Here is a 26,652-nt window from a genome sequence, read left to right as displayed (position 1 = left end):
GGGGGTCGGCGGGGTCCGCCGCGGGGCTTATCATCACCGGGGCCCAGCGGGCGCCGTCGGGATCAGAGCGTGCGGGGCGCCCCGACGCGCGGGGGCCCCTGGGCCGGGACCGCGCCGCCGTCCTGGAGGCCTCCTTCCCGCTGCCCGAGGAGGTAGCGGCCCCGCGCCCAGCCGGAGCTGCTGTCGGTTCTGCAGACCGGCTGGCTTCAAGCCGAGCTGGGTTATAAACACTTTGCATTTCAGCTTTGTGCTGCTGCGCGAGCTGGGGACGCTCTGATTGGCGGCGGCCCTGTTTGTCGCAGTGGAGGCCCCCGTCGCCTGCAGCGGGGAGAGGCCTTGCACGGGCGGGAGGAGGCAGCTCCTGAGTGGTTTGGGCTCCTGGGTCTGTGCTTCTGTTCCCCTGGCGTTTCCCCTGCCGCCCACTTATTCTCCCACCTTCGACCCCTTTTTAGACTTTCCACATCCTTGTTCCTAAGAAAAGAGGTCCCTGTTTCTTCGGCAAGGGTTTGTTCAGTGTCAGACAGCCCCGAAGGCCAGGTGCTGTGCTAGATGCTGGGGCTACAGCAGGCCCTACAGCAGGCCCTACAGCAGGCCCAGGGGGCTTCCTCCCAGGGCTTTGAGCCCTGCCACCTGGTCAGCGTGTATTTCGGTGCTCGCTTGCCCAGTACCCTGTGTGTCCAGGTCTGTGCCGTGGGCAAGCGGCTGCACCTAGGGTCCATGGGCCTCACTCTTGTCTTCTAGTGACTTCGCCACCACGCCCTCCTTTTAACGCACTGGGTGGCCAGCTCACTCGTGGCTTCGTGGCAGTTGGACTGTTTTGGTGTCCATCACTCTCCCCCCCTGTGCTGGTCGCAGCCTCGGGGCGGCTGACAGAGCAAAAGCGGGAGTTCACGGGGCACAGGTGGGTGTCAGGTCGGTCCCAGGGCTCCCCGGGCCCGGCCTCTCGCCCGGTGCTTGCTTTGGTCAATCCCCTGCAGGGCTGCGCGTCTGAGGGCCGGTGGGATTCCTGCACCCCCTTGGCTTATAGCGTAACGTATTTTGCAGGTGGGCAGACGTCATGGATATAGATGCTGAAAGAGTCAGAATATCGAAGGAGATCAGGGAGTTGGAGAGGATTCTGGATCCCGGCTCTTCGAGTGTCAACGTGGACGTCTCGGAGTCAAGTCTCGACTCGGGTCCTGATGCAGGTCAGTGTCTGCGCTCCTTGGTCAGAGAGGCCGTGTCTGCCCTCGGGCTCCGGTCGGCCGCAGTGTGCCGTGCTGCTGGACAGTGTGTTACCACCCCGCCTCGTCAGCCCCTGGCCCCGCTGGCTGTGTGCGAGCACCCTGCCCCGTGGTGCAGCTGGCTGTCCTGGGAAGAGGGGCCGTGTTGCCCTCCTCAGCAGTCGGAAGGTTCCAGGGCTAGGCTCGCCCCCGTGCTTGAACAGTCACCACCGCTGAGACCCCATAGATCTCTTCCCTGGGCTCAGGCAGCTGCCCTCTGTCCGAGGGCCCTGCTGCCGGGGCTCTTGTTCTGTCCACTCCGCGTGCTTTCCTGGGCCCTGAGTGTCCCTCCCCGCAGCTCTGGCTGGAGGCCTGCCTGCGGTGGCTGAGCCGTCCAGGGCCCTGGCCTGCTCAGCCCGCTCAGGCCCAGCTGCAGCTCTGAGACCGAGCCTCTCACGGTTCCCAGCTACACCAGGGCCTTCCCTCACTTGGCATCGGGGCCTCTGTGCCTGTCCTGTCCCCTCCTCTAAGTGGCTTCACTTCCCCCAGGGCAGAGCTGTCTCCTGTGAAGCCTGCCCTGGTTGTCCCCGCCGTCATGGTCCCTGCGTGCCTCTCTGGCTGACCCTGCCCTAGGCCTAGTGCCCGCTTCGCACAGTCGATGGGCAGTGCTCGGCCACTGGGCACGGGCGGGGAGGGGCAGGTCCACGCAGCACAGGTCCCACCCTCCGGACCTCCCCGGCCTCCGCCCCTCTCTTGTCTGCCTGGGAGATGCGCCGCGTGCCGTGCTGGCCGTCGGTCTCCTCGGCGCCTGTGGCGGCCCATCACCGGCCGCCGTCTCCGTCGTGGTTAACTGACACGTGTGCTTGCGCTCCTGCAGATTCGCTGCCCGACGAGGACTCGGACGCCGCTGGCCCACTGCCCTTGGTAACTTCTGGCCGCTGAGGCAGGCACACCACCCTGCCAGGGGGTCCGGGGAGGGGGGTGTCCTGAACTCGTCTTGGTTTTTCTGCATCTTTAAGGTAACGTGTGTGTTAGTAAAAAGGAAACACCCCGAAGTATCATCGGAAGTAAGGTTGCCCCTGGATAGACCGCTCTTAACAGCCGGGCGTTCACACCTCTTGCTTCCTCTGAGCTCCTGTTGGCTCCACTGACGTCAGGGGATGTGACCTGACACGCAGGAGGCTGAGCGGGCTGCCTGGGTCCTGCCCCGTATTCACCTCTCTGCCTCAGTTTCCCAGTCTGTGCCATGGGGGCACTCACAGCACCAGTCAGTGCACACGTACCAGGCCTGGAACAGCGCCTGGCAAGTAAAGCACAAAGGTGGTGCCGGTTTTTAACTGTTTTTTGCTTATGTTGTAATTTTACGTTAGTTTGGAAAATTTTTACAGTTGGCTTTTTGTTATTTTCATCAAGTCAATAGAAACAGAATTGCTTCCTGTTTTTAGTAGCTGGGTGGTCCTTCTGATGAGGATTTACGGTAGTTCTGTGGTTTTGAGACTCGTCGCCTCGAGATAGACATCGGGGCTGGCTCTGTTTTTAGTCTTGCAACGCCGCAGTGGCCCCTGTTCCCGCTCACCGCGGCTGCCAGTGAGCCTCTTACAAAGTCCAAGTTTTACAGAAGTTTTTATCGTAGGAAGTGAAAACTGCTTATTTCATTACATTTCGCCACCTGAAACTTATTCTTAGATAGTACTTTTTTTTCTTTAATTTTAATTTTTTTAATTTATTTTTGGCCGCGTTGGGTCTTTGTCGCTGTGCACGGGCTTTCTCTAGTTGTGGCGAGCGGGGGCTACTCTTCGTTGCGGTGTGCGGGCTTCTCGTTGCGGTGGCTGCTCTTGTTGCAGAGTACGGGCTCTAGGTGTGCGGGCTTCAGTAGTTGTGGCACACGGGCTCGGTAGTTGTGGCTCGCAAGCTCTAGAGCACAGGCTCAGTAGTTGTGGCGTACGGGCTTCATTGCTCTGTGGCATGTGGGATCTTCCCGGACCAGGGATCGAACCCTCGTCCCTTGAGTTGGCAGGCAGGTTCTTATCCACTGTGCTGCCAGGGAAGCCCAGAAATTACACATAAATTGAACTGTCTTAAAACTAGTAAACGTGTCTGTGCGCTGTGTGGTCCCCTGTCAGGGTGGTCTCACGCCAGCCCAGCGGCCAGAATGTAGCTCCACTGGGGCCCGGAGGGTGCGGGAGTGTTCCCTTACCTGCAGTTTTCCGCTTGTCACCAGGAAGGAGAAAGGTGGGGGGAAGCCAGCAATGATGAGGATGACCCCAGGGAGAAGGCACTCCCTGAAGACCCAGAGACCTGCCTGCAGCTGAACATGGTCTACCAGGAGGTCATCCGGGAGAAGCTGGCAGAGGTCAGCCTGCTGCTGGCCCGGAACCGGGAGCAGCAGGTAGGACAGGGTCTGGCCCCAAGAAGCCCTGCAGCCAGGCCTCCCAGGACGAGGGCTCTGGGTCCCCTCCTCTCCAAGGGGAGGCACTGCTGCCTGGCCCACAGGTGGCCCCTTGTGTCTGCCACAGGAGGAAGTTATGTGGGAACTGGTGGGGTGCAAGGGCTCCAGGGTGAAGGACAGCAGGACCCTGCCCTCGAGTCTGTATATGGGGCACTTCATGAAGCCCTACTTCAAGGACAAGGTCACTGGAGTGGTGAGTGGTACAGGCTCTGCTCTCGTCGGGGAGGGTGGGCAGGCTCTGTGGGAAGGGGCTCCCGTCCCCACAGCCTCTGTGGTCTCTGTGGGCGTCGTGGCTTCCCTCGGATTCTTCAGGAGAGTGTTCCCTAAATTAAAACTGCCGGGTTCAGGGGTGAAAGTCCAGGTCTCCTCCCCTGGAAGGTGGCAGCTGACCTCGCTGCACAGAGAAGCCCCCGGGGCGTTTCCTGGCGATGTGGCGCGTGGGCAGGAGCGTGGAGTCCTAGCAGCAGAGGTGTCCCCGTGGTTGGTGGCAGTCCCGCCCCCCTCGTCAGCACTCGTGGAGTCACTGAGCTCACCGTGTGCCACCGGGTGGTGTCCAGAGCCGTTCTCAAGGCAGCGCTCTAGGGCCGGGCGTCCGGGGCCTGGCCTCACACGAGAAGCTGGGGAATGGGGTCCCGAGTCCCGGCGGGGAGCACAGTTGGGTTCCATCCACATCATAACAGGACACTCTCCGACAGGGACCTCCTGCCAACGAAGACACGCGGGAGAGGGCCGCCCAGGGCATCAAGGGTTTCGAGGAGCTCCTGGTGACCAAGTGTGAGAGCCCAGGCCCAAACCTCAGCACCTGCCCGGCTTGGGCTCGAGGGGCCTTCACCCCACCCTGCCTGTTCCCAGGCCTCCGCACAGGCGTGGGCCGCCAGGCTCCTCGGGGCCTTGACCCCTGGGCCTGGTCACTCGAAGCCCTGCTCTTCCCGTGCCGGGTGGGGTCCTTGCGGTGACACTGTCATGAGGGGCAGGCCCAGCCGCCCACCCTGGGCTCGGTCTCTGGTCACTCCCGCCACGTTCCTGCGCTCACAGCCCTGGGGGCCCTGCCCGGGGGTTGGGTTGGGGGGTGCACGCTGGGGAGAGTCCCGGGGCGCCTGCCGGCACCTTCGCTTACTCTCCGCGGGCCTGCACAGGGCACAAGGGTCGCTGAGGGGGTCTGACCGAGGCACACGCGTCCTGGGGACGGCACAAGCACATCCTTCTCCTTTCTTCGCAGGGAAGACCTGGGAAAAGGTCCTGCTCAGAAAGTCAGTGGTGAGCGACCGCCTGCAGCGTCTGCTCCAGCCCAAGTTACTCAAGTAAGTCTGAAGGCGGGGAATGGGAAGCCGCCTGCCCCCGGCGGGGCCGGTCCAGGCTGGCGGCTCACAATGGCCAGAGGCCCCGTCAGCCGTGCCCCTTGCTCTGCTGGGGTCGCTCCGCTGCAGTGGGAGTGGCACTGCTCCTGAACTTTCTCCCCTGTAGGGCAGCCGGGCGTCTAGGGTGGCACGTGAGGCTGGGGCAGTCCTGGTGGCCATGTAAGTCATGTGACCTGGGTGCTCTCTCTGGCCTGGGCCTCAGTTTCCATCCCTGGAAGTGAGGACCATTTGCAAGACGTGCACCCACGTGTGCTGATAGCATGGTGTCTCGTGACCACGTCACAGCACCTAGGCTCAGGCCAGGGGTCCCAGGGGCTGCCCACTGCCTCGCGGCTTGATGTGTGGGTCAGGATCTGTTGTGGTGACAGTTGGGTCGCTCCTTGGGCTGTCGGAGAGCTGGGTTTTCTGCTCGGCCTGTTCTGGAAACGGTTATTTCCTGTAGTGGTAACTGCAGCTCCGGCCTCAGTGCTGGGCGTGAGGGTCAGGATGTCTGGAGGGCCTCACTGTGTGCGGGGCGCAGGGCTGGGAGCGTGGACACAAGCTCTGGGACGTGGGGCGCCGGTAGTGTTGTGTCACCCACATCAGCATTGCCACATTGGCCGCCAGCATGACCGTCGTGACACCCAGCGGGAGGGCCGCTGCTTTCTTTGCGGGCGCTAGGGCCAGGGCAGCTTACAGAGAGTGCGCGGCTCGTCTGCTTCAGCGGGGTTCGCCTTTGGACCCCGCGCCGAGTCTGTGCTTCCCGTCGCTGTGCTGCGTGGTGGGGTACGGGGTCGGGGTGACCGGCTCTTCGGGGTGTGTCCCGGATCTGTGGAAAGGCCGAGCTAGCCCCGGAGACCCCCATGTGCCCCCGCGGGGCACAGCAGCGCCGTCGGTAACCTCGGTGCCTCTTCCTGCTCCTCAGGCTCGAGTATTTGCAGCAGAAACAGAGCAGCAGCACGAGCGAGGCGGAGAGGCAGATCCTGGAGAAGCAGGCCAGGGAGGCTGAGAAGGAGGTGCGGGACATCAAGTGAGTGGGGTCCTGCCGGGGAGGGTGTCACGCGGGGCGAGCCGAGGGCAGCCCGGCGTGACCCCGTGCCCTGGCCCCTTCCTCCAGTCAGCTGCCCGAGGAGTCCCTGCTGGGGAACAGGCTGGACGACCACGACTGGGAGAAGATCTCCAACGTCAGCGTGAGTTGGGGCGGCTCCGTCCCGGGAGCTGGGGTGGGGGTCGGCACCGGGCAGCGAGGCCGAGACCCGCGTGGCCGCCAGACCCGCCGTGACCCTCTCCGGTCAGGTGCGCGTCCACGGCGCGGGGTGGTTTCCGGGGCTCTCCCTGCTGGCGCGTCTCGGCCCCCCGAGCCCCGCACACATGCCCCTCTGCCTGCAGTTCGAGGGCAGCCGCGGCGCACAGGAGATTCGCAGCTTCTGGCAGAACCTCGAGCACCCGGCCATCAACAAGCAGGAGTGGAGCGCGCACGAGCTGGGCCAGCTGCAGGCCATCGCGGCCGCGCACGGCCACCTGCACTGGCAGAGGATCGCCGACGAGCTGGGGGTGAGGGCCGGAGGGCGGGGGCGGGGCTGTCCCCTGGAGCTGTCGGAGGTTTCCCTCCTGACGCTTTCGAGGCTGTGGCCCTGGGGGAGGGTGCCCCCTCCACGCGTCCCCAGGCGGAGTTCGGAGGCTCCTCAGACCCCGCTGCTTCTCTGAGAGCTCACGTGGCTTCCACCCACGTCCCAGACCAGCCTTTGAGCTCCGTCCAAATGCCTTCCCTCCCCGAGTTCCCGCCTGTCTCTCTCTAGTTGTTTTGGTGGTTTGAGAAGAACCTTTTCCTGGTTTCTTTTGGGTTCTGTTACCTTTCTCATTTCCTAAGGCGAGAACCGAGTTCTCTCACCTCTGTCTTTAGCGATGGAGGCATTTAAGGCCTGCTTTTCTGAGAACAGCTTGGTATGGAGTGTCTCCTTTGTATCGGATTTGGAGTGGCTATGATTTCAGTTTTCATGCCCTCTTTGGGTCTTAGCTTATGTAGGAATGTGTTTTTTCATTTTTAGTTACTGAGGTGTGTTGGAATCCCTTTTGTTATTCTTTGGTTTGAATTTTATGACCTGAGAATGCAGTGGGGTAAACATCTCCATCTTTGAAATGTCTCACTTTTGTGGCCAAGCACGTGATTGCAGCAGACCAAAGCCACTCAGAAGCAAAAGCGTGCCCTCCGCCCTGCGAGTCTGGGTTTCCGTATAAGCCTATTAAATGGAGCTTACTATGTTATTGAATTTTGCTCTCTGAAAGAACTGTATCGACGGAGCTCGGATGGAGCCTCACATAACTGTTAAAAAGTCGATTTGTCCTCGTGTCGCTCACAGCTTTGCTGTGTACGTTTAGCAGCTGTGCGACTTGGTGCACTAGCTTTTATTTGCTTGGTAAATGAGGCTTTAGAAGAATCATTCTACGTGTTGAGTCCTAACCACTGGACTGCCAGAGAATTCCCTTTATGTCTTTAGTTCCTTAGTGTTTTTCTTTTTCAAGACTTTTTTTGTGTATCTTAGCCGCACCGTGCGGCTTGCGGGATCTTAGTTCCCCGACCAGGGATTGAACCTGTGCCCCTTGCAGTGAAAGCGTGGAGCCCTAACCGCTGGACCGCCAGGGAATCCCCAGACCGTTTTTTAGAGCTGCTTAAGGTTCACAGCAACATGGGGAGGACGGTACAGAGGTCTTTCGTGCACCTTTGCCTCCGCATGTGCACAGCCTCCCCTGTCATGAACGTCACTCACCAGGTGGCACGTTTTTTTTACCAAGGACAGATCTACATTGACGTGTCGTGATCCCCCACGGTTTACGTTGGGGTTTGCACATTCTGTGGGTTTCAACGGAAGTACAATGACACGTACCCACCATTATTGTCTAGTACAGGAGGGTTTCACTGCCCTACGAGTCCTCCGTGCTCCACCTATGCACCCTTCCTCCCCTACCCCCTGGCAACCACCGTTCAGTTTACCGTTTCAATGGTTTTGCCTTTTCCAGAATGTCATGTGTTTGTAATCACGCAACATGTGGCCTTTTCAGATTGGCTTCTCTTACTTATGGACATGCATTTAAGATTCCTCTGTGTCTTTTCACGGCTTGGTGGCTCATTTCTTGTTCACGCTGAATAATATTGCATTGTCTGGATGGACCAGAGTTTTTCATTCGCCTGCTGAAGGGCATCTTGGGTGCTTCCAGGACTTGTCAGTTATGAATAAAACTGCTGTAAGCGTCCATGTGCAGGTTTTTGGGTGGACAGAAGTTTTCACCTCCTTTGGGTAAATACCAAGGAGCACGATTGCCGGATCATGACGTTTAGCTTTGTAAGCAACCGCCACGCTGTCTGCCAACATGGCTGCACCACCTGCGTCCCCACCAGCCACGGACAAGGGTTCCTGCGGCTCCACACCCCCACCAGCATCTGGTGTTGTCAGGGGTCCACACCTTGCCCGTTCTGACAGGGACGTAGTGGGACCTCACCTTAATTCTCATTTCCCTGGTGACCCACGACGTGGTGCTTCTCCTCACATGCTTGCTCGCTACCCGTGTATCGTCTCTGGTGACGTGTCTCTCGGTCCGTTTATCATTCAGGTAGTTCATTTTCTGATTGTTGAGTTTTAAGAGTGCCTTGTGTGTTTCCGATATCAGTCCTTGTCAGATGTGTCTTTTGCAAACATTTTCTCCCGGTCTGTGGCTTGTCTTCTAATTCCCTTGACATCGTCTTTCGTCGAGCAGAAGTTTATAACTTTAATGACGTCCAGCTTACGAGTTCTTTCTTCAGTGGGTCGTGCTTTTCGTGTCGCGTCTCCAAAGGCCTCACCACCTGCACACCTCAACTAAACGGACTGCAGGAGGCTGCCCAGCCTGTGCTCTGTAACCAGAGAGCTTGCTCTGGGAAAGAAGACAGTTCACACCGCCTTAATTGGCTCTTGGAAAACCCCTTCCCCGTAGGAGATGAGCGAGGGGGCAGATTTGGGCAAAAGTGTTCGCGGCGGGGACTGGGGGCTGTGTGCTCGGCTGGAACTCTGGTGGAAGCCGGGGGCCCGTCGCCTTGGAGCTCTTCTTGCGAGGGTGTCCCGGACACAGATGCCACACCAGGGACTGTCCAGAACCCCAACCCCCAGCCCCCTGCACGGGCGACGCTCGGCCACCCCTGATGGAGGCTTCGCAGAGACCGCCTCGGGGCTCCAGGGCCCGCGCCCCGGTGCCAGCACACGCCTTGCAGGAAACCTTCGCGCGTAGACTTGGCTGATCTGAGGCCTCTGTTGGGAATTTGAGTTCACAGTGTGGTTTTGGTGTCACATAAACGGGGAGCTTTGACGGCTTGTGGACGTACTTGCTTTCGTAGCCAGTGTTGGGGACCCTCTTTAGTGGGCCCGAGCCTTCTGTCGGGCGCACTCTCCTCTCCGCTGTCCCCCAGGGGCCTGCAGGAGTGCAGCCTTGGCTCGCAGTTGGGCATCCCCCGTGCGTGGCGAGTGCCAGTAACCGCCCCCCCCCGCCCCGCTCTGTGCTTTGGCCCCGGCAGACCGGCCGCAGCGCCTTCCAGTGCCTGCAGACATACCAGCAGCACAGCCCGGCCCTGAAGCGCAAGGAGTGGACGGAGGAGGAGGACCGCGTGCTCAGCCAGCTTGTGCAGGAGATGCGCGTCGGCAGCCACATCCCCTACCGGAGGAGTGAGTCCCACGCCCGGGAGGGCGGAGGCCCCGGCCGTGCCCTAGTCACAGCTGCGTGAGCTGGCGGGGCGGAGTGGGGGTCATGTCGTCCCGGGCGGCCGGGAAGCGTGGCACCCACCGAGCCCCTCTGTCCCCAGTCGTCTACTACATGGAGGGGAGGGACTCCATGCAGCTCATCTACCGCTGGACCAAGAGCCTGGACCCCAGCCTGAAGAAGGGTCTCTGGGCCCCAGAGGAGGACGCGGTACGCTTGCAGGACCCAGGGGAGCTGGAGCCTGGAGGTTAAAACTGAACTGGGCCTGGGGAGGTCGTGACTGTGGCAGCAGAGGGACCGTTGGTGTGCTCCTCTCTCTGCAGAAGTTGCTTCGGGCGGTTGCCAAGTACGGGGAGCAGGGTTGGTTTAAAATCCGGGAAGAGGTGCCAGGTAGGAGCGATGCCCAGTGCCGAGATCGGTGAGTCGGACAGCGCTGGGCAAGGGAAGGCCTTGCTGGGGTTGCTTCCGTGGGGGCCGCGGGCCGGGCTGGGACACTGGCCCGGGGTCATCTGCTGGTGGCGGAGGAGGCCGTGGCCTTGGGGCCTAGACGTACCGGGGCTCACCTGCTCAGGAAGCAGGGTGGCTTCCTTTTGGGACCAGGCTTGTGTACAGGCTCAGCTGGACATCCTTTGAGATCCCTGGTTGGCAGGTTCCCTGAGCCCTGTGACTGAATTCCTCTCCCAGATCTCTGGTGGCAGGGTTCCTGGCGGGCAGCTTCAGCTTCGTCCTTCTCTTGGCTCGCTTTTTTTTTTTTTTTCTTTTTAACAGCTTTATTCTGTAATTCACATATAATCCGTTCATTCAAAGTGTACAGTTCTGCGGGTTTCGTTGTGTTTATAGAGCTGTGCAGCCATCATCACAGTCAATTCTAGAACGTTTTGGTCGCCCCACAAAGAAACGCTGTTCCCTACCAAAAACCAGCAGTTCAAGAGTGGGCAGAGGGGGCTTCCCTGGTGGCGCAGTGGTTAAGAATCCGCCTGCCAGTGCAGGGGACACGGGTTCGAGCCCTGGTCCGGGAAGATCCCACATGCCGCGGAGCAACTAAGCCCGTGCGCCACAACTACTGAGCCTGCGCTCTAGAGCCCGCGAGCCACAACTGCTGAAGCCCACGCGCCTAGAGTCCGTGCTCCGCAACAAAGAGAAGCCACCGCAGTGAGAAGCCCACACACCACAACAAAGAGTAGCCCCCGCTCGCCGCAACTAGAGAAAGCCCGTGTGCAGCAACAATGACCCAATGCAGCCAATAAATAAATAAATAAATTTATTTTTTAAAAAGTGGGCAAAGGACTTGAATAGACGTTTCTCGAAAGAAGACTTGCAAATGGCCATTAAGCACATGAAAAAATGCCAACACGATTAGTCATTATAGAAATACAAGCCAAAACCACAGCCAGATACCACCTCACACACCTAAGGACGGTGAATGTTTATAGATGATAGGAAATAACAAGTGTTGGAGAGGATGTGGAAAAATTAGAACCCTTGTGCACTGCTGGTGGGATCATAAAACGTGTAAAATGGTGCAGCCACTTGGGAAAACAGTATGGAGATTCCTCAGAAAGATAGACCGAGAAGTACTGCATTATCTAGCAATTCCACCCAGTGCCCAAAAGAATTGAAATCAGGGGCTCAAACAGAAATCTGTACGCCCGTGTTCGTGGCAGCACTCTTCACAGCAACCAAAAGGTGGAAACAACCCGAGTGTCCGTCAGCAGATGAGCGGATGAATGAAATGCGCTTCTAATGCGTGGACACTAGAATGCGATTCAGCCTTAGAAATGAGGGGCAAGGTGTTACAGCATGGGTGCACCGTGGAAACGTGAACGTTTGTGTACAAGCGTTTGTGTGGATATACATACTCGTTTCTCTCAGCTACAGCCAAGAGTGGAATTGTTAGGTCCCATGGTGATTCTGCTTAACTTTCGAGGAATGACTATTCTCCAGAGTGGCTGTACCCTTTTCCATTCCCACCGGCAGTGTAGGAGGCTCCCAGTCTTCTGCATCCTCACTAACACTTACCACCTGTGGTTCGAGCCATCCTAGTGGGAGTGAAGTGGCATCTCCCTGTGATTTTGGTTTGCGTTTCCTGAAGACTGATGGTGTTGAGTGGCTCTCCTGTGTTTGGCCATTTGTGTGTCTTCTCTGAAGAGACACCTATTTCTGTCCTTTGCCCATTTTTAAAATTGAGTTATAAGGGTTCTTTATGTATTCCAGATACAAGTCTCTTAGCAGATCCGTGATTTGCAAATACCCTGTCCCAGTCTGTGGGTTGTCTTTTCACTTTCTTGATGGTGACCTTTGAAGCACACAAGTTTCTTATCTCGCTGAAGTCCAGTTTGCCTGTGCCCTGGGTGTCATAGCTTAGAAACCACTGCAGATGCCAGGGCGGCAGCAGGAGGCCATCTTGGCTTCTAAAACGTCCCTTTGTTTTTATGTTGCTTTCAGGTATCTCAGAAGGTTACATTTTGGCTTGAAAAAGGGACGATGGAATTCCAAAGAAGAGGAAAAGTTAATTGAATTAATAGAAAAATACGGCGTCGGTAAGTTCTCATTTTTTGTTTTGGTTTTTTAGTTTCACACGTGCTCCATAGTGATTTTAACATTTGCGTGTGTCAGGGAGTGATTGTAGTGAGTCTAGTAATCATCTGTCCCCGTACAAAGTTGGTATAACGTTATTGACCGTGTTTCTTCTGCTGTGTAGAGCGCCCCCTGGCTTATTTATTTGGTAGCTGGAGATTTCTACTCCCTAATCCCCTTCACCTGTTTGTCCTCCCCCCTCCCCCCTCCCCTCTGGCAACCACCCATTTGTTCTCTGCATCTGCGGGCCTGGCAGTCTGTCTGTTTTGTGTGTTAGACCCCCTGCACAAGTGCAGTCACACTTCCTCTGACTCATTCCACTTGACCTAACACCCTCTAGGTCCATCCGTGTTGTTGCCAATAGCAAGATTTCTGTTTTTTCCTTTCGTGGCCGAGCAGTGTTGCATTGTATGTATAGACACTACATTTTCATTATACTTGTCTGTCCATTCATCTATCGATAGACACTTAGGTTGCTTCCGTATATTGGCTGTTGTAAATAGCGCTGCTGTGAACATGTGGGTGTTAGCTCTTTTTAAATGTTTGGGAGAATTCACCTGTGAAGCCATCTGGTCCTGGACTTTTGTTTGTTGAGAGTTTTGTTCTATTTTTTGTTTCTTTACTGATTCAATTTTATTACTGGTAATCAGTCTATTCATACTGTCTATTTTTTCCTGACTCATTCTTAGGTGAGTGTGCTTTTCTAGGCGTTTATCCATTTCTTCTGGATTGTCTAGTTTTTTGGTGTATAATTTTTTGTAATAATCTTACATGATCCTTTATATTTCTGTGGTGTCGGTTGTAACTTCTCCTTTCCATTTCTGACTTTATGGATTTGGGCCCCCTCTTTTTCTTGATGAGTCTGGCTAAAGGTTTCCCAATTTCGTTTATCTTTTCAAAGAACCAGCACTTAACTTTCATTGACTGTTTTCTGTTATTTTTTTAATCTTTGTTTCATTGATTTCCACTCTAATCTTTATTATTTTCTTCCTTCTACTAACTTTGAGCTTTGTTCTTCATTTTCTGGTTCCTCTAGGTGTAAAGTTAGATTTTTTACGTGAGGTTTTTCTTGTTTCCTGACATAGGCTTGTATTGGTATAAACTTCCCTCGTAGGACTGCTTTTGCTGCATCCCATAGATTATGGATCTTTGTGTTTCCATCTTCATTTGTTTCCAGGTATTTATTTCCTCTTTGATTTCTTCGGTGACCCTTTGGTTGTTTAGTGGCAGATTGTTTAGCTTCCACATGTTTGTGTTTTTGAAGTTTTTTTCTTGTAGTTGATTTCTTTCTTTTTTTTTTTTTGTAGTATTTATTTATTTACTTTGGCTGTGCTGGGTCTAAGTTGCAGCATGCAGGATCTTTTTAGTTGTGACATGCAGGATCCTTTTTAGTTGCAGCACGCGGAATGTTTAGTTGCAGCACGCGAGCTCTTAGTCGCGACGTGTATGTGGGATCTAGTTCCCTGACCAGGGATGGAACCCCAGCCCCCTGCATTGGGAGCATGGAGTCTTAGCCACTGGACCACCAGGGAAGTCCCTCTTGTAGTTGATTTCTAGTCTCATGCTATTGTGGTCAGCAAAGATGCTCGATATGATTTTACTCTTAAATTTATCGAGACTTGTCTGTGGCCTAGTACGTGGTCTATGCTGGAGAATGTTCCATGTGCACTTGAGAAGAATGTGTATCCTGCTTGGGGGTGACATGTTCTGTATATATCTATTAATTCCACCTGGTCTCACGTGTCATTTAAGGCCAGTGCTTCCTTACTGATTTTTTTTTCTGTCCATTGATGTGAGTGGGATGTTAAAAGTCCTCTACTACTATCAGGTTACTGTCAATTTCATTTTGCTTAATTCTCTCTATCTGTTTCTGTGTGTTAGGTCAGTTAGGTTTGCCAATCTTGGAGAAGTGGCCGTATGTAGGAGACATTCTATGGGCCCAGCAGTGCAGTCTTCTCTGGTCACCAGAGCTCTGTGTTCTAGGGGTGCCCCTACATGGGCTTTGTGGGCCCTTCTGTTGTGTCAGGGTCAACTACTGTGGTGCTGGTCGGCAGGGCCGGCCCTGGTACAATGGCTGTGGGCCTGCCGCAGGGCAGGGTAGGCTTCCTGCGTGGTTGGCTGCACATCCGGGTTGGGGGAGCGGTGCTTGGAGCAGGGCAGGGCTTCTGGCGGGTGGGGCCATGTCCCCAGAGCTAATAGGCTAGAGGGAGGATTCCAGAATGGCGCCCACCAGCACTGGTGTTACTGCAGTGGACCTGGCTCCCCAAAATGGCTGCCACCAGCGTCTCCATCCCCAGGGGGAGCTCCATTTACCTCCTGCCTCTCTGGGAGGCTCTCCACCATCGGCAAGCACATCTGACCCAGGCTCCTTGCAAACCGCTGTCTCACGTAAGATTCTGAGTGCACCCTTTAAAAGCGGAGTCTCTTGGGCTTCCCTGGTGGCGCAGTGGTTGAGAGTCCGCCGGCCGATGCAGGGGACACGGGTTCGTGCCCCGGTCCGGGAAGATCCCACATATCGCAGAGCGGCTGGACCCGTAAGCCATGGCCGCCGAGCCTGCGCGTCCGGAGCCTGTGCTCCGCAACGGGAGAGGCCACAACAGTGAGAGGCCCATGTACCGCAAAAAAAAAAAAAAGAGCTGAGTCTCTGTGTCCCATAGCCCTCTGGCTCTCCCAAGCGTATACCCTGCTGGCTTTCAAACCCAAATATTCTAGGGGCTCGTCTTCCTGGTGCAGGACCCCCCAGGATTGGGAGCCCAGTGTGGGGCTCAGACCCTACGCTCCTGGAGAAAGACTTCTGTGATGGTGATGTTCCTCCCGTTTGTGGGCTGCTGACCCGGAGGTGTGCATTCTGACTGCCCTGCATCTCTACCCCTCCTCCCCGTCTCAATTTGGTTTCTTCTTTGTGCCTTCGATTGTGGAAAATATCTCGTTAGCCTCCAGGCCGTTCTCACGTGCGCTAACCCTGTGAGTAGTTGTCCTTCTGGTGTGTCCGCGGCAGGTCAGCTCAGGGTCTCCCTGCTCTGTTGTCTTGGCATCTCTGGTGCGTTCTTGATGCATTTGCTGTCCGAGGGCTTCTCACAGCTTTGAGTTCATGGTGGAGTTTTGCAGATACCACTGGAGGCCTGTGGTTTGCTCTCATCCCTGGCTGCCTCCCTGGTCATCAGCTCTTCTGCCCCTTTTTTTAAAATATTTTGGCCACGCCATGCAGCTTGTGGGATATTAGTTTCCCGACCAAAGACCGCACCTCGGTGTGAGAGCGCAGAGCCCCAACCACTGGACCAGCAGGGAATTCCCGTTCTGCCCCATTTTTCATCATCTCAGCAGGTGGTGGTGGTTTTTTCATTTTACAAACTAATTCATGTTCATTATAGGAAATTTAGAAGCAGAGATGTATGAAAAGAAGGAAAGGAACGTAACTCATTTCCTGTCTCCAGAGGTGGCCGCCATCTGCTGGCATGCACTTGCCGGGTACTTCCCTGTGCAGGTGGCTTTCCTAGGAAGAGCCAGCTTATTTAAGTTGAGTCATTCCACTTTTAATTGAGCAGCTGTTTTTTGCTTTATGATGTGTCGTTATGTTATCTGTTACTAATGTTTCTCTACGTCTGTACACGTTCTGCGTCCTAGCATTATTTTCAGTAATCGTGATATATTTCCTTGGATAACAGTAGACAGGTTATTCTAACACTTTTCTGTTATTGGACGTTTAAGTTGCTTCTCATTTTCTGTTACGGGGGTGGAACGAGCTGAGGGTTCAGTGGCTCAATGTTTGCTTATATTTGTTAATATCTCCTTAGAGGAAATCCTTAGATGTAGCGTTGCCAGGTTCGAGGGTTCTGTCCCACGCAGTCAGACTGCCCCGTAGAAGCAATGCCCCACCAGCACTGTCTGGCAGAAAACACCAAAAAATTTGAAACGTCTGGTTTAGAAGCCTGGAATAGCAGATATTCAAGGGCCGTTTCACGTAAACATGGGTGACTTTTTTCTCACGGTTGTGCGTTTGCCAGAACTCCCCTCGGGCTGGCTATCCGTTGAGAGTCAGATACCCATCTTCTCACGGAGCCACTCGGGTGTGGGAGCAGCACGAGGGTTCTGACGGAACACAGTGCGGGTCCACTAGAGGGGCCGCCAGCGTACGGCGGAGAGGAGCCCTCTTCTCCAAGCTGCTAAGCTCGTGTTGTCCAAACCTGTTCGTAAGAGTAACTTCCGTGTTGTTTCGCTCTTGTAGGTCGCTGGGCGAGAATCGCCTCTGAGCTACCCCATCGGACGGGCTCCCAGTGCCTGAGCAAGTGGAAAATGCTGGTCAGGGTGAGGCCCCGGCCCCCGCGGGCTGGCGCCACCGCAGGCAGGATGAGGGGAGGGCGGCTGGCGGGCGAGGATGGGGGCCTCTGCTTTCCGGCCGTGGCGTCTCTCCTTCCAGGCGGCCGAGGGCAGAGGGAGCTCGGCCTCCGTCCTCAGAGCAGCGGGAGGGCGCCTGCACCCAGCACGCCCGGCCCCCTTGGCCCCCTGGAGGCGCACCTACTCGAGGCCTCTCCCCAGAGGCCTGGCCCGCCTGCCCACTGTCCCCCATCGCTGGGCCCCGGGGGGCTGGGACCTCTAAGTAGCCCTCCCCCCCTACAGAAGCGGCAGCGGCGCAGGCGGGGGCGGCGGCCCCCTCGCAAGGTGCGGTGGAGCTCCAGCAGCGGGGACAGCAGCACCGCCAGCAGCGGGGACAGCGGGGACTCGGAGCCAGAGGCAGCGCTAGGGGCCCTGACGGGTGGCCAGGCGCTGCTGCCAACACAGCACGTGGTGCCTGACGTGGACCTGTGGGTTCCTGCCCGGCAGAGCGCCAGGGAGCTGTGGGGAGGGGGGCCCGGGAGCTGGCCAGGACCCTGTGGTGCCTGCCCCCGCCCTCCTGAGGGCTCCGACCCGGCTCAGGGTGGCCACTGGGAAGCTTGCACCACGGCCTCAGCCCCAGCAGAGCCGGCAGGCCAGGCGCGGGCCGCCTCCGGGACCCAGAGCACCAGCCTGAGAGGCATCAGATGCCCGTGCTCGACGGATGCTCGCCCCTCGAGCTCCACGGGGCCCGCGCGCCAGGTAGGCCATGGGCGGGTGGGAGCTCTCCTGCTTGGGGCCAGCGAGGCTGCGCTCAGGGATGGGGATGGCCTGGGCTCACGCAGCTGTGCCCTGGGTGTGGGAGCAGACGCCTCCTCCCTGCACGTTGCAGTGTGCACTCCTGACCCGTCCACTCGTTCCGGAGAGCTGCCCAGGCAGAAGCTTGCTTCCTGAGGTCGGCCCTCCATTTCCCCCACCTTGTTGCTTGCTTTTTTTTTTGGCCACACCGCACAGCTGTGGGATCTTAGTTCCCCAACCAAGGATTGAACCCGGGCCCCGGCAGTGAAAGCGCTGAGTCCTAACCACTGGACCGCCCGGAAATCCCCCAGCTTGCTTGCTTTCAAAGCTCCGTGGGAGAGCTGCAGGGACAGGGTGGGTGCTGCCCCGAGCCGTGGGGCGGGAGGTGGGCTCAGCGAGGAGGAGTTGTGCCTTCGGTCACCCTGCTTCCAAGGAGGCCCCTGTGGAGGGTCCCACTGTCCGTCTGCTCCGGTCTGACTCAGCCGGTCACATGTGGGCGTGTCCATGGATGTGTTGAGGCCCTGGGCCCAGACACAGCTCTGGCCACGTTTGGGTGGCGTCCACGTTGGGGCAGCTGTTTTGTGCTGGGCGCGGTTGGAAGCCCACTCTCTGACACCAGGGACAGTGGACGCCACGGCCCCCGTGCCACGTGGGATCGTCTCTCCTTGAGTCTGTGACTGCAGGGCCTTAAGCCCCAGGGTTTGTCTCAGGCACGTTGTGTCATCAGCTCAGGGAGCTGCCCGGAGGAACGGGGACTCTCTTAGTCCTAGGTGTGGCCGAGCTGGGCAGCTTCTTGGAGCCAGGCCTTAGGGACCCCCCTGCCCTCCTCTGAGGTCACCACACTCCAAAGAGTGTTTCCCAGCGGCCCAGGGCGCGGGTGCGGGACGCTTTGGGGTCTGGGCTGGGAGCCGTGCGTGCGCCCAGAAGCAGCAGCCTCCTGTAGTCTGTCAGGGTGGGGACGTCCACTCGGGGCCCCTGGAGATGGCGCCCCAGGCCACCAAGACCACCCCGATGCCCACCACCCGTCTCGTCTCCCATCCGCACCCTGCTCCGGCACCCAGCAGGAGTGGAGGATGGTGAGGGTAGGCGCGTGGCTGCCCTGCAGCGGAGCCTGGCCAGGAGCCCCAGGGGCCTTTCTCTCCCCACAGAAGGAGCTGAGGCAGCCGCGCCTGCGCAGCGCCGCCCCGGGGCCCACCCCTGGTGGCGGTGGTGGCAGTGGCAGTGCCAGGCTCTGCGTGCGGCCGCTGTGGCACAGGACCGGGCAGCGGCGCCAGGGACACGCCCTGCAGAGGAGGCTCCTTGAGCACCAGCTTCTGACGGCCGTGAGCCCATGGGTGGGCAAGGTCATCCTGCCACGCACCCCCCGGAGGCCCGCCGTGGCGCACAGTCGAGGTACTGCCCGGGGGCCCCTTCCCTTTGGGAGCCTCCCGTGGGGCCCAGGGGTAGAGTCGGTCGGGGAGGGGGGCTGGAGGGGACCTGCAGGCACATGGACGTCGCAGCTGCCCTGCCGGGGAGGGGGACGGGGGAGGGTACCGTCCGCCCAGTGTCGACCTCGGGGGGTGTTTGGTTTTGCCTCTCCCGTTCTGCTTAGCACCGGGTGGCCGGTTCAGGAAGTGACCAGACACTCAGGCCTAAGCGGGAGCATCTTCTCGGGATTCTGAGTGCGTCGGTGCCCGCGTGTGGGTCACATTGTCTAGCGGGGAGGCGGGACTCTCGGGGCTCAGGAGTGTGTGCCAGCCTGCCAGCAAGGTCCTCGCTCTTCTTTCTGGTTGAACGCGGCGGCAGCTGGGTGTGGGTTCTCTGGGCCCCTCTGCACATGTGCCCTTGTCCCCTTCAGCTGACGGCATCAGGAGGCAGCTACAGGGCGCCCACCTGGCCAGCACCCCGGTGTTCACCCTCTTCATTCAGGTAAGAAGCCACCGACGCACACCTTTTTTTCTCTTGTGCGTTGCGTTTTTGGTGGAGCTTTGAAGTTTGTGGTGGATTCACTTAAAGTCCAGCTTTTTAAAGTTGTGGATCCTTAAAAATGGCTCTTCCGTGGCCTACACTTCTCAGCGTTCGACTCAGCGTGGAAGGGGCAGCCATGGGGCGGTGTCCCTGCCGCCGTCAGCTAAACCCTGTGTGGGAGGGGCTGGGCGCTGAGGGGAAGAGGGGCCTGGCCGTCCCGAGGGGCTGGGTCAGGGCAGGAAGGTGGCGGCACTGAGGCGGCCTGGAGAACCCGAGTCCTGGCTAGGGCCTGAGCCACGTGGCCACAGCCTCAAGGGGCTGTGCAGGCCCAGCCCAGGCCTCTGGGGCGTTAGGTCTGCTCCACGAGAGCAGCTGCGGTCAGCGCTGGCCTGAGTCCCTCCACAGACACCCTCGTGGCCTTGGCCCTGCAGGGGGCGGGGGGCCTCAGGATGGGCAGGAAGGCCTCCTGTCACGTGGTGGTGTGTGTCCACGTCCCTCAGTTGTTCCAGATCGACACAGCTGGCTGCATGGAGGTCGTTCGGGAGAGGAAGGCCCGGCCGCCCACCCTGCTCCAGGCTGGTGCCCAGGACTCGCCACTCCTGCAGGTGAGGAGTGAGGGTGAGGGCCAGGCACGGGCTTCCCTGGTTCCCGCCACCCTTCCCTCCCGTCCCAGCGGCACAGCTTGCCCGGGACAGCTGGTGCCTGTCCAGCTGGGGAGAGAGGCATTTCCGGGTCCCCGCAGGCCGGGGACAGCCCGAGACACTCCGGGGAGGCGTCTGCCCGTCTTCCGGGGGTGCCCGGGGCCCGGAGGGGCTTTGAGGCGAGTTCAGGAGCTGCAGGGCCTGCGCTGGCGCTCAGGCCGCCTGGTTGCACAGTGTGTGCTCCTCCCGCCTGGCCGTACCTCCCCCGGGTGGAGCGCGGGGGCCACTGGGCGCCCGCTGCCCTGGGCACCGGCCCCGCTTGCCGGTGGCCAGATCCTTGAGTCTTGCAGCTGGGGGCCGTGCCCCTGGGCCCAGCCGCCTCGGGAGGAAATGACGGCATAGCGCTGCTGGTCGGAGGACCGGATGCGGTCCTGTGGTGGCCCATCCAGGCCACGGAGCCCCGTGCCCTCCTGCCTAGACAGCCAGGTCCCCTGCCTCTCCCTGCAAAGCCCACACAGCCCTGACCTCGCCGAGATGAGCTCTCCCAAGGGTACCTTTGGGTGGAGTCACATTGGGGGCGGGGTGACAGGCTGGTGGTGGTCTTGGTCGGGGTGGAGAAGTGGGTCTGGGCCCTTGGGAACTTTCCTGAAGCGCTGACTCTGGTTTCTTCTCCAGGTACCCTCAAGTGCCCAGAACACCCCAGGTACTGCCCATCTGCCTCTCCCTTTATCTGGGTGGTTTGTGTTTACTGGGGAAAGGGCCAGACCTGTTACAGGTTTTGGATTTCAGTGCCTCGTGGTGGGTCCGTTTTTGTTTCTTTGATGGTTTTTTTTTTTTTCAATTAATTTATTATTTATTTTTGGCTGTGTGGGGTCTTTGTTGCTGTGCACGGTCTTTCTGTATTTGCAGTGAGCAGGGGCTGCTCTTCCTTGCAGTGCACGGGCTTCTCATCGCGGTGGCTTCTCTTGTTGCGGAGCATGGGCTCTAGGCGCGTGGGCTTCAGGAGTTGTGGCACGTGGGCTCAGTAGTTGTGGCTCGTGGGCTCTAGAGCACAGGCTCAGTAGTTGTGGCGCATGGGCTTAGCTGCTCTGGGCTTCAGTAGTTGTAGCTTGCGGGCTCAGTAGTTGTGGCTCGCAGGCTCTAGGGCGCAGGCTCAGTAGTTGTGGCGCATGGGCTTAGCTGCTCCGCTGCACTTGGGATCCTCCTGGACCAGGGCTCGAACCCGTGTCCCCTGCATTGGCAGGCGGATCCTTAACCTCTGCGCCACCAGGGACGTCCTGTGGTGGGTCCGTTTGAATACCACCTCAGGGAGGAGGCCTGGCTGGTGGGGCTGGTGGGGCAGCATCTGGTACGGGCCTCTCCTGCTTGTGGCCATCAGTCTGCCCACACCGGCAGAATCGGGCGAGGGTCTGGGGTCCTGAGAGGTGACGTGCAGGGAGGAGGGCAGTGTAGCCAGTAGTCTTTGTTTGGAAGGTGTTTGAGATGTAGGGCTGATGCGCAGGGCCGTCGTGGGCTGGCCTTCCTCCCGGGCCCGCCCTGGTTGGGGCAGGAGCATGGCGGCTCGGGGTGCCGTGCAAGGGGAGGTCTGGGGATGAGCGGCCAGGCTGACGTGCCCCTCTCGGCCCAGATGCCAGGCCCAGCAGCTGCCCACTGTGAGGGCCCTTCCCCTGGGATGTGTCCTATCTCGGGAGCTCATCAGTCAGTGTCCTGTCCTCCCTGCAGGCTGCCTCCTCCAGAGTGTACTGGCCCAAGGAGCTGCGAAGAAGAGCACCTGCCACACGGGGAGCGGAGGGCCGCAGGCCTGCCACGTGGAGTCCACGCCGCAGGCACCCCTGCCGGCTCCGTCCGGACCCCGGCCCAAGCCCAAAACCGTGTCTGAGCTGCTTCGGGAGAAGCGGCTGCGGGAGGCCCGAGCCAGGAAGGCTGCCCAGGGCCGTGCGGTCCTCCTGCCCCAGGTGCTGGTCTCCTCTCCTATGGTCTTCCAGCCGCTGGCCCCCCAAGGCCCCCCAGTCTCCGGTGCCGTGCTCTCTGGGCCTGGGGGCCCTGTGGCGGCCGCTTCAAGTGCGTTAGGCTCTTGGGGCTCAGCCGCGAAGGAGAGACCCCTGACATTGCAAGCCTTTGCCCTCGCTCCGGCCTCCACAGGAGCCTCGAAGGCCCCGGCTGCCCCTGCTGCCTCCAGGGTCCCAGGTCTGGGCCCCGGCCAGGTCCCTGTGAGCTGCCGGCCAAGCAGTCTCGGACAGTCTCAGGCCCCTGCCACGTCCCGGAAGCAGGGCGTGCCCGAGGCACCACCCTTTCTCACTGCAGCGCCCAGCCCTATTCAGCTGCCTGTCCAGCCCCTCAGCCTGACACCAGCTTTGGGCACACACACGGCAGCCAGCACCCCTCTGCCTGTCACCTGGGTGCTCACAGCCCAGGGGCTGCTCTCTGTGCCTGTGCAGGCGATGGTGGGCCTTCCGAGGCCAGCAGGGACTCCTGAGCCTCAAGGGCTATCGGTGACTCTGCTGCCCTCCCCAACTGCGACTCAGGCAGGCCAGGGCCCCAGGCTCCCTGGGCAGGGCCGCCCTTGGCAGCCCCCAACCAACACGGACACAGAATCAGACCCTGCCTCCAGGACAGAGCTCTTGACCCTTCCGGCGCATCCCACATCCCAGAGCCCTGCGGAGGTGGACATGGCCCATGGCCCTGGAGGACGCTCCCCTGGAGAGACGTCTGTACCCAGGACGTCCTCCCAGGCTACGCCCCTGGCTGGCGACTCTGAAGCGGAGCCCCCAGGGACCACCTCAGGGCCAGGGGAGCCCAGGAGGCCTTCGGGCCTGGAGGGGCCACCCCCGCCCTGGCGCAGGCCTGAGAAGAGGGCCCTGGACTTGTGCCTCCTCTCCCAGGAGGGCGAGGCAGCTGTGCGGGAGTGGCTGAGGGGGCAGCGGGGGGTGCGTGTGCCCCCCCTGGGCAACAGGCTGTCCTACCAGCCTCCCACGCTGTGCAGCCTGCGGACACTGTCTGGCCTCCTGCTCCGCAAGAAGGCCTTGGAGCACAGAGCCGCCTCCCTGGTGCCCAGTGGGGCAGCCGGAGCCCTGCAGGCCTCGCTGGGGCGCGTGCGCGAGCAGCTCCGGGACAGCCCGGCCTACCTGCTGCTGCGGGTGCGCTTCCTGGCGACCTTCGCCCTCCCCGCGCTCCTGGCCACCCTGTCCCCCCGCGGCGTGCCCACCACCCTGTCAGTAGCCATGAGGTCCAGCCCCGAGAGCGACAGTGATGACAGCAACCCGGGTCAGCCAGAGCTTGTGGCCGGGCAGCCGGGGGACCCAGCCAGCGGTCCGCAGGCGGCCGCCATGCCTGCTCAGGTAGGTGGTTGCAGGTGTGGAGCCCTCGCCCCCTTCCCCATGCCCGTCCGCATCCCCCGGGGCGCCTCACCCCCTATGGGTGTCGGCCCTCGCCCTGAGCACTGGGGGTGGGAGCAAGGGGAGGTCACGGCAGCGGGGCCAGCGGCTGGTTTCTGCGGAGGAAGAGGCCGCTCCGTGCACCCCACGCACGCGGACTCCGGCGGCAGGAACCTCACTGCCGGCATGGGGGTCCCGCCACCCAGGCCTCGTCCACAGGAGTCTCCATGGCCCTCGCGCGTGCATATGCTGACACACGCACACCCCTGGGGGGCTCTCTGTGCGCCTGCACTTTGTGGGGGTCTGTCCAGTTGCCGACTCCAGCACGTCCACGTCCAGAGGTCTCTGAGTTGTGGAAGCAAAACCACCGTAACTGTTACCTGACAAGAAACCCGCCACACACACGTGTGAAGGTGTCCCCTGACCCGTGCACTCATTGAGCCCCTAGTCCCTGTTGCCTGGGCTGAGCGGGAGAGCCGGGTCGCCTCAGGACAGGGAGGGCCCCGAGGTCCCTGGCAGGTGGTATCCGGCGAGCAGGTGGTGACCCCCCAGAGAATCCCCAGAAGCAGTCCCTTGCCTTCACGCAGGGTGGCCTTGCTGCTGGCCTGGTGGAGCCTGGGGCCACCCTTATGCGCTGCCAGGGCCGGGGAGGCGGGGTTGTCGCTGAGCTGTGCCAGTCCCACCTGCCCGCGGCCCGGCCCGGCCCCCCTCCTTCCCAGGAGCACGGCCTTAGGAGTCCGGGGGGGCTTCTGGACTGAAGCAAAGGCAAAACACTGCTGGGCCCTAAATAGGTGTTGAGGGCAAAAGGCTCGCTGTCCCCCGCAGTGTGCGCAGCCTTCCGTGGTCCTCCATCCCTGCCCGGCCAGCCCAGTTTGGGGGAACCGTGGCATAGGTGGCTGGCTCTAGGGGGGCTGCTCAGAGGGGATTGGAGCCCCCGAGTGAGAGAGGGGTCAGCGGAAAGCCAGAGCCCGCGTGTGACCCCAGGAAGGCAGCAGCTCCTGTCCCATCTCAGCGGGGACAAGTCCAAGGAGCTACCTGTCCCTTGCCGCCAGCCCATCCCCTGCCCATCCTGGCTGGAGAGTCACTCTTGTTCTCCGCCTGGACTTAGTTTCAGGGATCGCCACACCCCGGACAGGCCTCTGCCCCCTCCTGCCCGGACGGTCTCGATGAGCTTGACGTGCTCCAGACACGGCACGCCCGGCATGCCCGGAAGCGGAGGAGGCTGGAGTGAGCGGCAGGGTGAGGGACCCGGGCCCTCCCTCAGCTTTGCGCTGGGCACACGGGGCCTCAGGAGCTCAGCTCAGCCTGTTGGTATCACGCGGGGTGGGGTGTGGTATATCCAGGCCACTGCGGGCCGGGTCTCGGAGGCCCTCCCCTCCCTCACTCTCCCCTCTCCCACTGGGTTCCACACCCCAGCCTCTGCTGCTTCCCTCCTGCCGGCCCACGTGTGCCTTGGGGCCTTGGCACTTATGTCCTCTCTGCTTGGGGCTCTTCTCCCCGTCTGTCTGCAAGGCTTGTCACCTCTCTATCTGGGTCTCTGCTCGGTGGTCAGCTCCTCAGAGATGCCCTCCCCAACCGTCCTAAGGTGGCATCGCTGTCCCAGTGCCCATCTGTCCTCGTGGCACTCGCCCCTCCCTGACACCTGACGTGGTCCATCCGTGTATGTGTCTGTTGTCTTCCCCGGAACATGAGCCCGTAGGGCAAGCATAGGGTCCCCAGTGCCCAGACAGCAGGCACCAAATAGGCCCAGCATGGTCGGTTTTCACACGCCGAGACCCGGGTCGGGGGGCGGGGGATGTCGCAGAGGCAGGAGCTGGGTTCTCCAGCACAGCGCGGGCTGCACTGTGGGAGGTTCTGGGTCCTGGGCTGGATGGCTAGAGCCGGAGCAGGAGCTCTGGGGGGGTGGGGGACCGCAGAGGGGATGCCTGGGGTGGGCCTACTTAGAACCCACTCAGGCTCCAGGGCCAGTCCTCCGCACGGCCCGCTCCGTGGACCGCAGCGAGGCCTCACTCCAGCACCCCCTGCCCCACGAGGCAGAGTGCTGTCCCTCTGCGTTCCCATCCGCGGGGTCCGGCTGGGGTCAGGACCCCTGCCATCAGGGTGATCTTGTGTTCCAGGACTTCCCAGGGCCGGACAGCCACTGCTGCTGCCGACAGGAGGTGGGGCTCGTGCTGGACCCAGCGAGCCTGCCCACCCCGGGAGGCCGGCACCCAGCCCGCGGCAGAAGGGCTCTGCCGACAGTGGCCGCGTCGTGATGGGCTCGGCTGGTCCCCGAGTGCAAACCATGATATCGGGAGGAATGAAGAAATGTCCTGTTTCTTAATTAAAAGCAAGCCACGTGCTTTTGGTGGTCTCGTCCTGAGGTACTGGGCGGTGTGCAGAGGGACTGGGCCACCCCTGGATGTGTGGGGAGTGCGCCAGCTGGGCCCTGGGGTCCACGGAGCCCCTGCACGCTTGGCCTCTAGGGGCCTGTGGAGGGGGAGAAACAGAGGGTTACCCATCTCACGAGAAACACTTGTGGCTCTGGCCTTCAGGCTGGGGGGCTGCTCCAAGCGGAAGGGCAGCCCAGCGCCCACCCGGGTGCCGCCACAGGCATGGGGCAGGCCCACTTCTGCCATCCAGACCACACAGGCCGACACAGGCGGGTCCCCAGAACCAGTGGCAGCCTGAGTACCCACAGCCCCCACAGCAGCCCTGGGCCAGTGCCCTTTTTATCCTGTGCGGGCATTTCTTTGGCAGGAGACCGAATCCCCGCGGCCTCTCCGTCCCTCCGGCCTAAAGGAGCTCGGGTGTGGGGGTTCGGTTACACCTCCGAGACACTGGCTTTCCTGGAGCTTTGTTCTTGCACGCTGCTCCCCTTTGCTTTCACCTTATTAGGGAAATTTTCCAACACAGAGAAATGGGACGAGTGTGTCCTGCTCCCCCAGACAGCAGTCACTTGGGATCACCCGTCTCCCCTTTGCCCGCACCCAGACACCACACGTCATGTCACACAGCCACAGGCTGACTCGCCACGTGGGTGTGTGTGTGTTTCACTTTGTGCCTCTGGTACTGGACTCACCAGTTCCAGGTTTCCTTGTGATCTCCTCTGGCCTGTGGGTTATTTAAGATGATGGTTATTTAATTCCCAGACACCTAGTGATTTTCCAGATGTCCTCCTGTTACCGATTTCTAGCTTGATTCTGACATGGTCAGAGAACATAGCGTTGTTATTATTTAATTCATAAAGACACCATGAGGAAGACTCCTTCCTTAGCCTCATGTCATGAAACGGGAAACGCTGGGTCACGG

The 26,652-nt window shown here is 59.8% G+C and overlaps 1 protein-coding gene across 2 annotated transcripts; it reads left to right on the top strand.

Moving 5' to 3' along the window:
* Positions 1 to 745: 745 nt before the first annotated feature.
* SNAPC4 (small nuclear RNA activating complex polypeptide 4) lies at positions 746 to 26,607 on the top strand. 2 transcript variants are annotated; one of them, XM_024762401.1, is made up of 23 exons: positions 746 to 901; positions 1,045 to 1,187; positions 2,080 to 2,126; positions 3,424 to 3,591; positions 3,719 to 3,844; positions 4,347 to 4,425; positions 4,871 to 4,952; positions 5,914 to 6,018; positions 6,106 to 6,178; positions 6,378 to 6,542; positions 9,532 to 9,679; positions 9,817 to 9,923; positions 10,037 to 10,131; positions 12,159 to 12,253; positions 16,516 to 16,595; positions 16,908 to 17,363; positions 18,548 to 18,791; positions 19,237 to 19,307; positions 19,847 to 19,951; positions 20,663 to 20,690; positions 21,710 to 23,325; positions 24,470 to 24,600; positions 25,479 to 25,616. In XM_024762401.1, the coding sequence occupies exons 2-22, from the start codon at positions 1,058 to 1,060 to the stop codon at positions 24,590 to 24,592; spliced, it is 4,143 nt and encodes a 1,380-aa protein (XP_024618169.1). In that variant the 5' UTR covers positions 746 to 901; positions 1,045 to 1,057; the 3' UTR covers positions 24,593 to 24,600; positions 25,479 to 25,616. The 2 variants fall into 2 exon arrangements, with proteins under 2 accessions (XP_024618169.1, XP_024618168.1); XM_024762400.1 differs by lacking the exon at positions 24,470 to 24,600 and having other exon boundaries at positions 25,479 to 26,607.
* Positions 26,608 to 26,652: the final 45 nt, after the last annotated feature.

Source organism: Neophocaena asiaeorientalis, unplaced genomic scaffold, assembly GCF_003031525.2.
Source record: "Neophocaena asiaeorientalis asiaeorientalis breed wild unplaced genomic scaffold, Neophocaena_asiaeorientalis_V1.1 scaffold78, whole genome shotgun sequence".
Classification (NCBI taxonomy): domain Eukaryota; kingdom Metazoa; phylum Chordata; class Mammalia; order Artiodactyla; family Phocoenidae; genus Neophocaena; species Neophocaena asiaeorientalis.
This window is presented reverse-complemented; position numbering and strand designations above follow the sequence as displayed.

What these genes read in the sequence shown, in the direction of transcription:
- SNAPC4 (XM_024762400.1), top strand. Translation starts at nt 1,058, where the DNA reads ATGGATATAGATGCTGAAAGAGTCAGAATATCGAAGGAGATCAGGGAG. An exon ending in CCACGGGGCCCGCGCGCCAG is followed by an intron (nt 17,364 to 18,547) that starts GTAGGCCATGGG and finishes CTCTCCCCACAG; the next exon opens with AAGGAGCTGAGGCAGCCGCG. An exon ending in AAGTGCCCAGAACACCCCAG is followed by an intron (nt 20,691 to 21,709) that starts GTACTGCCCATC and finishes TCCTCCCTGCAG; the next exon opens with GCTGCCTCCTCCAGAGTGTA.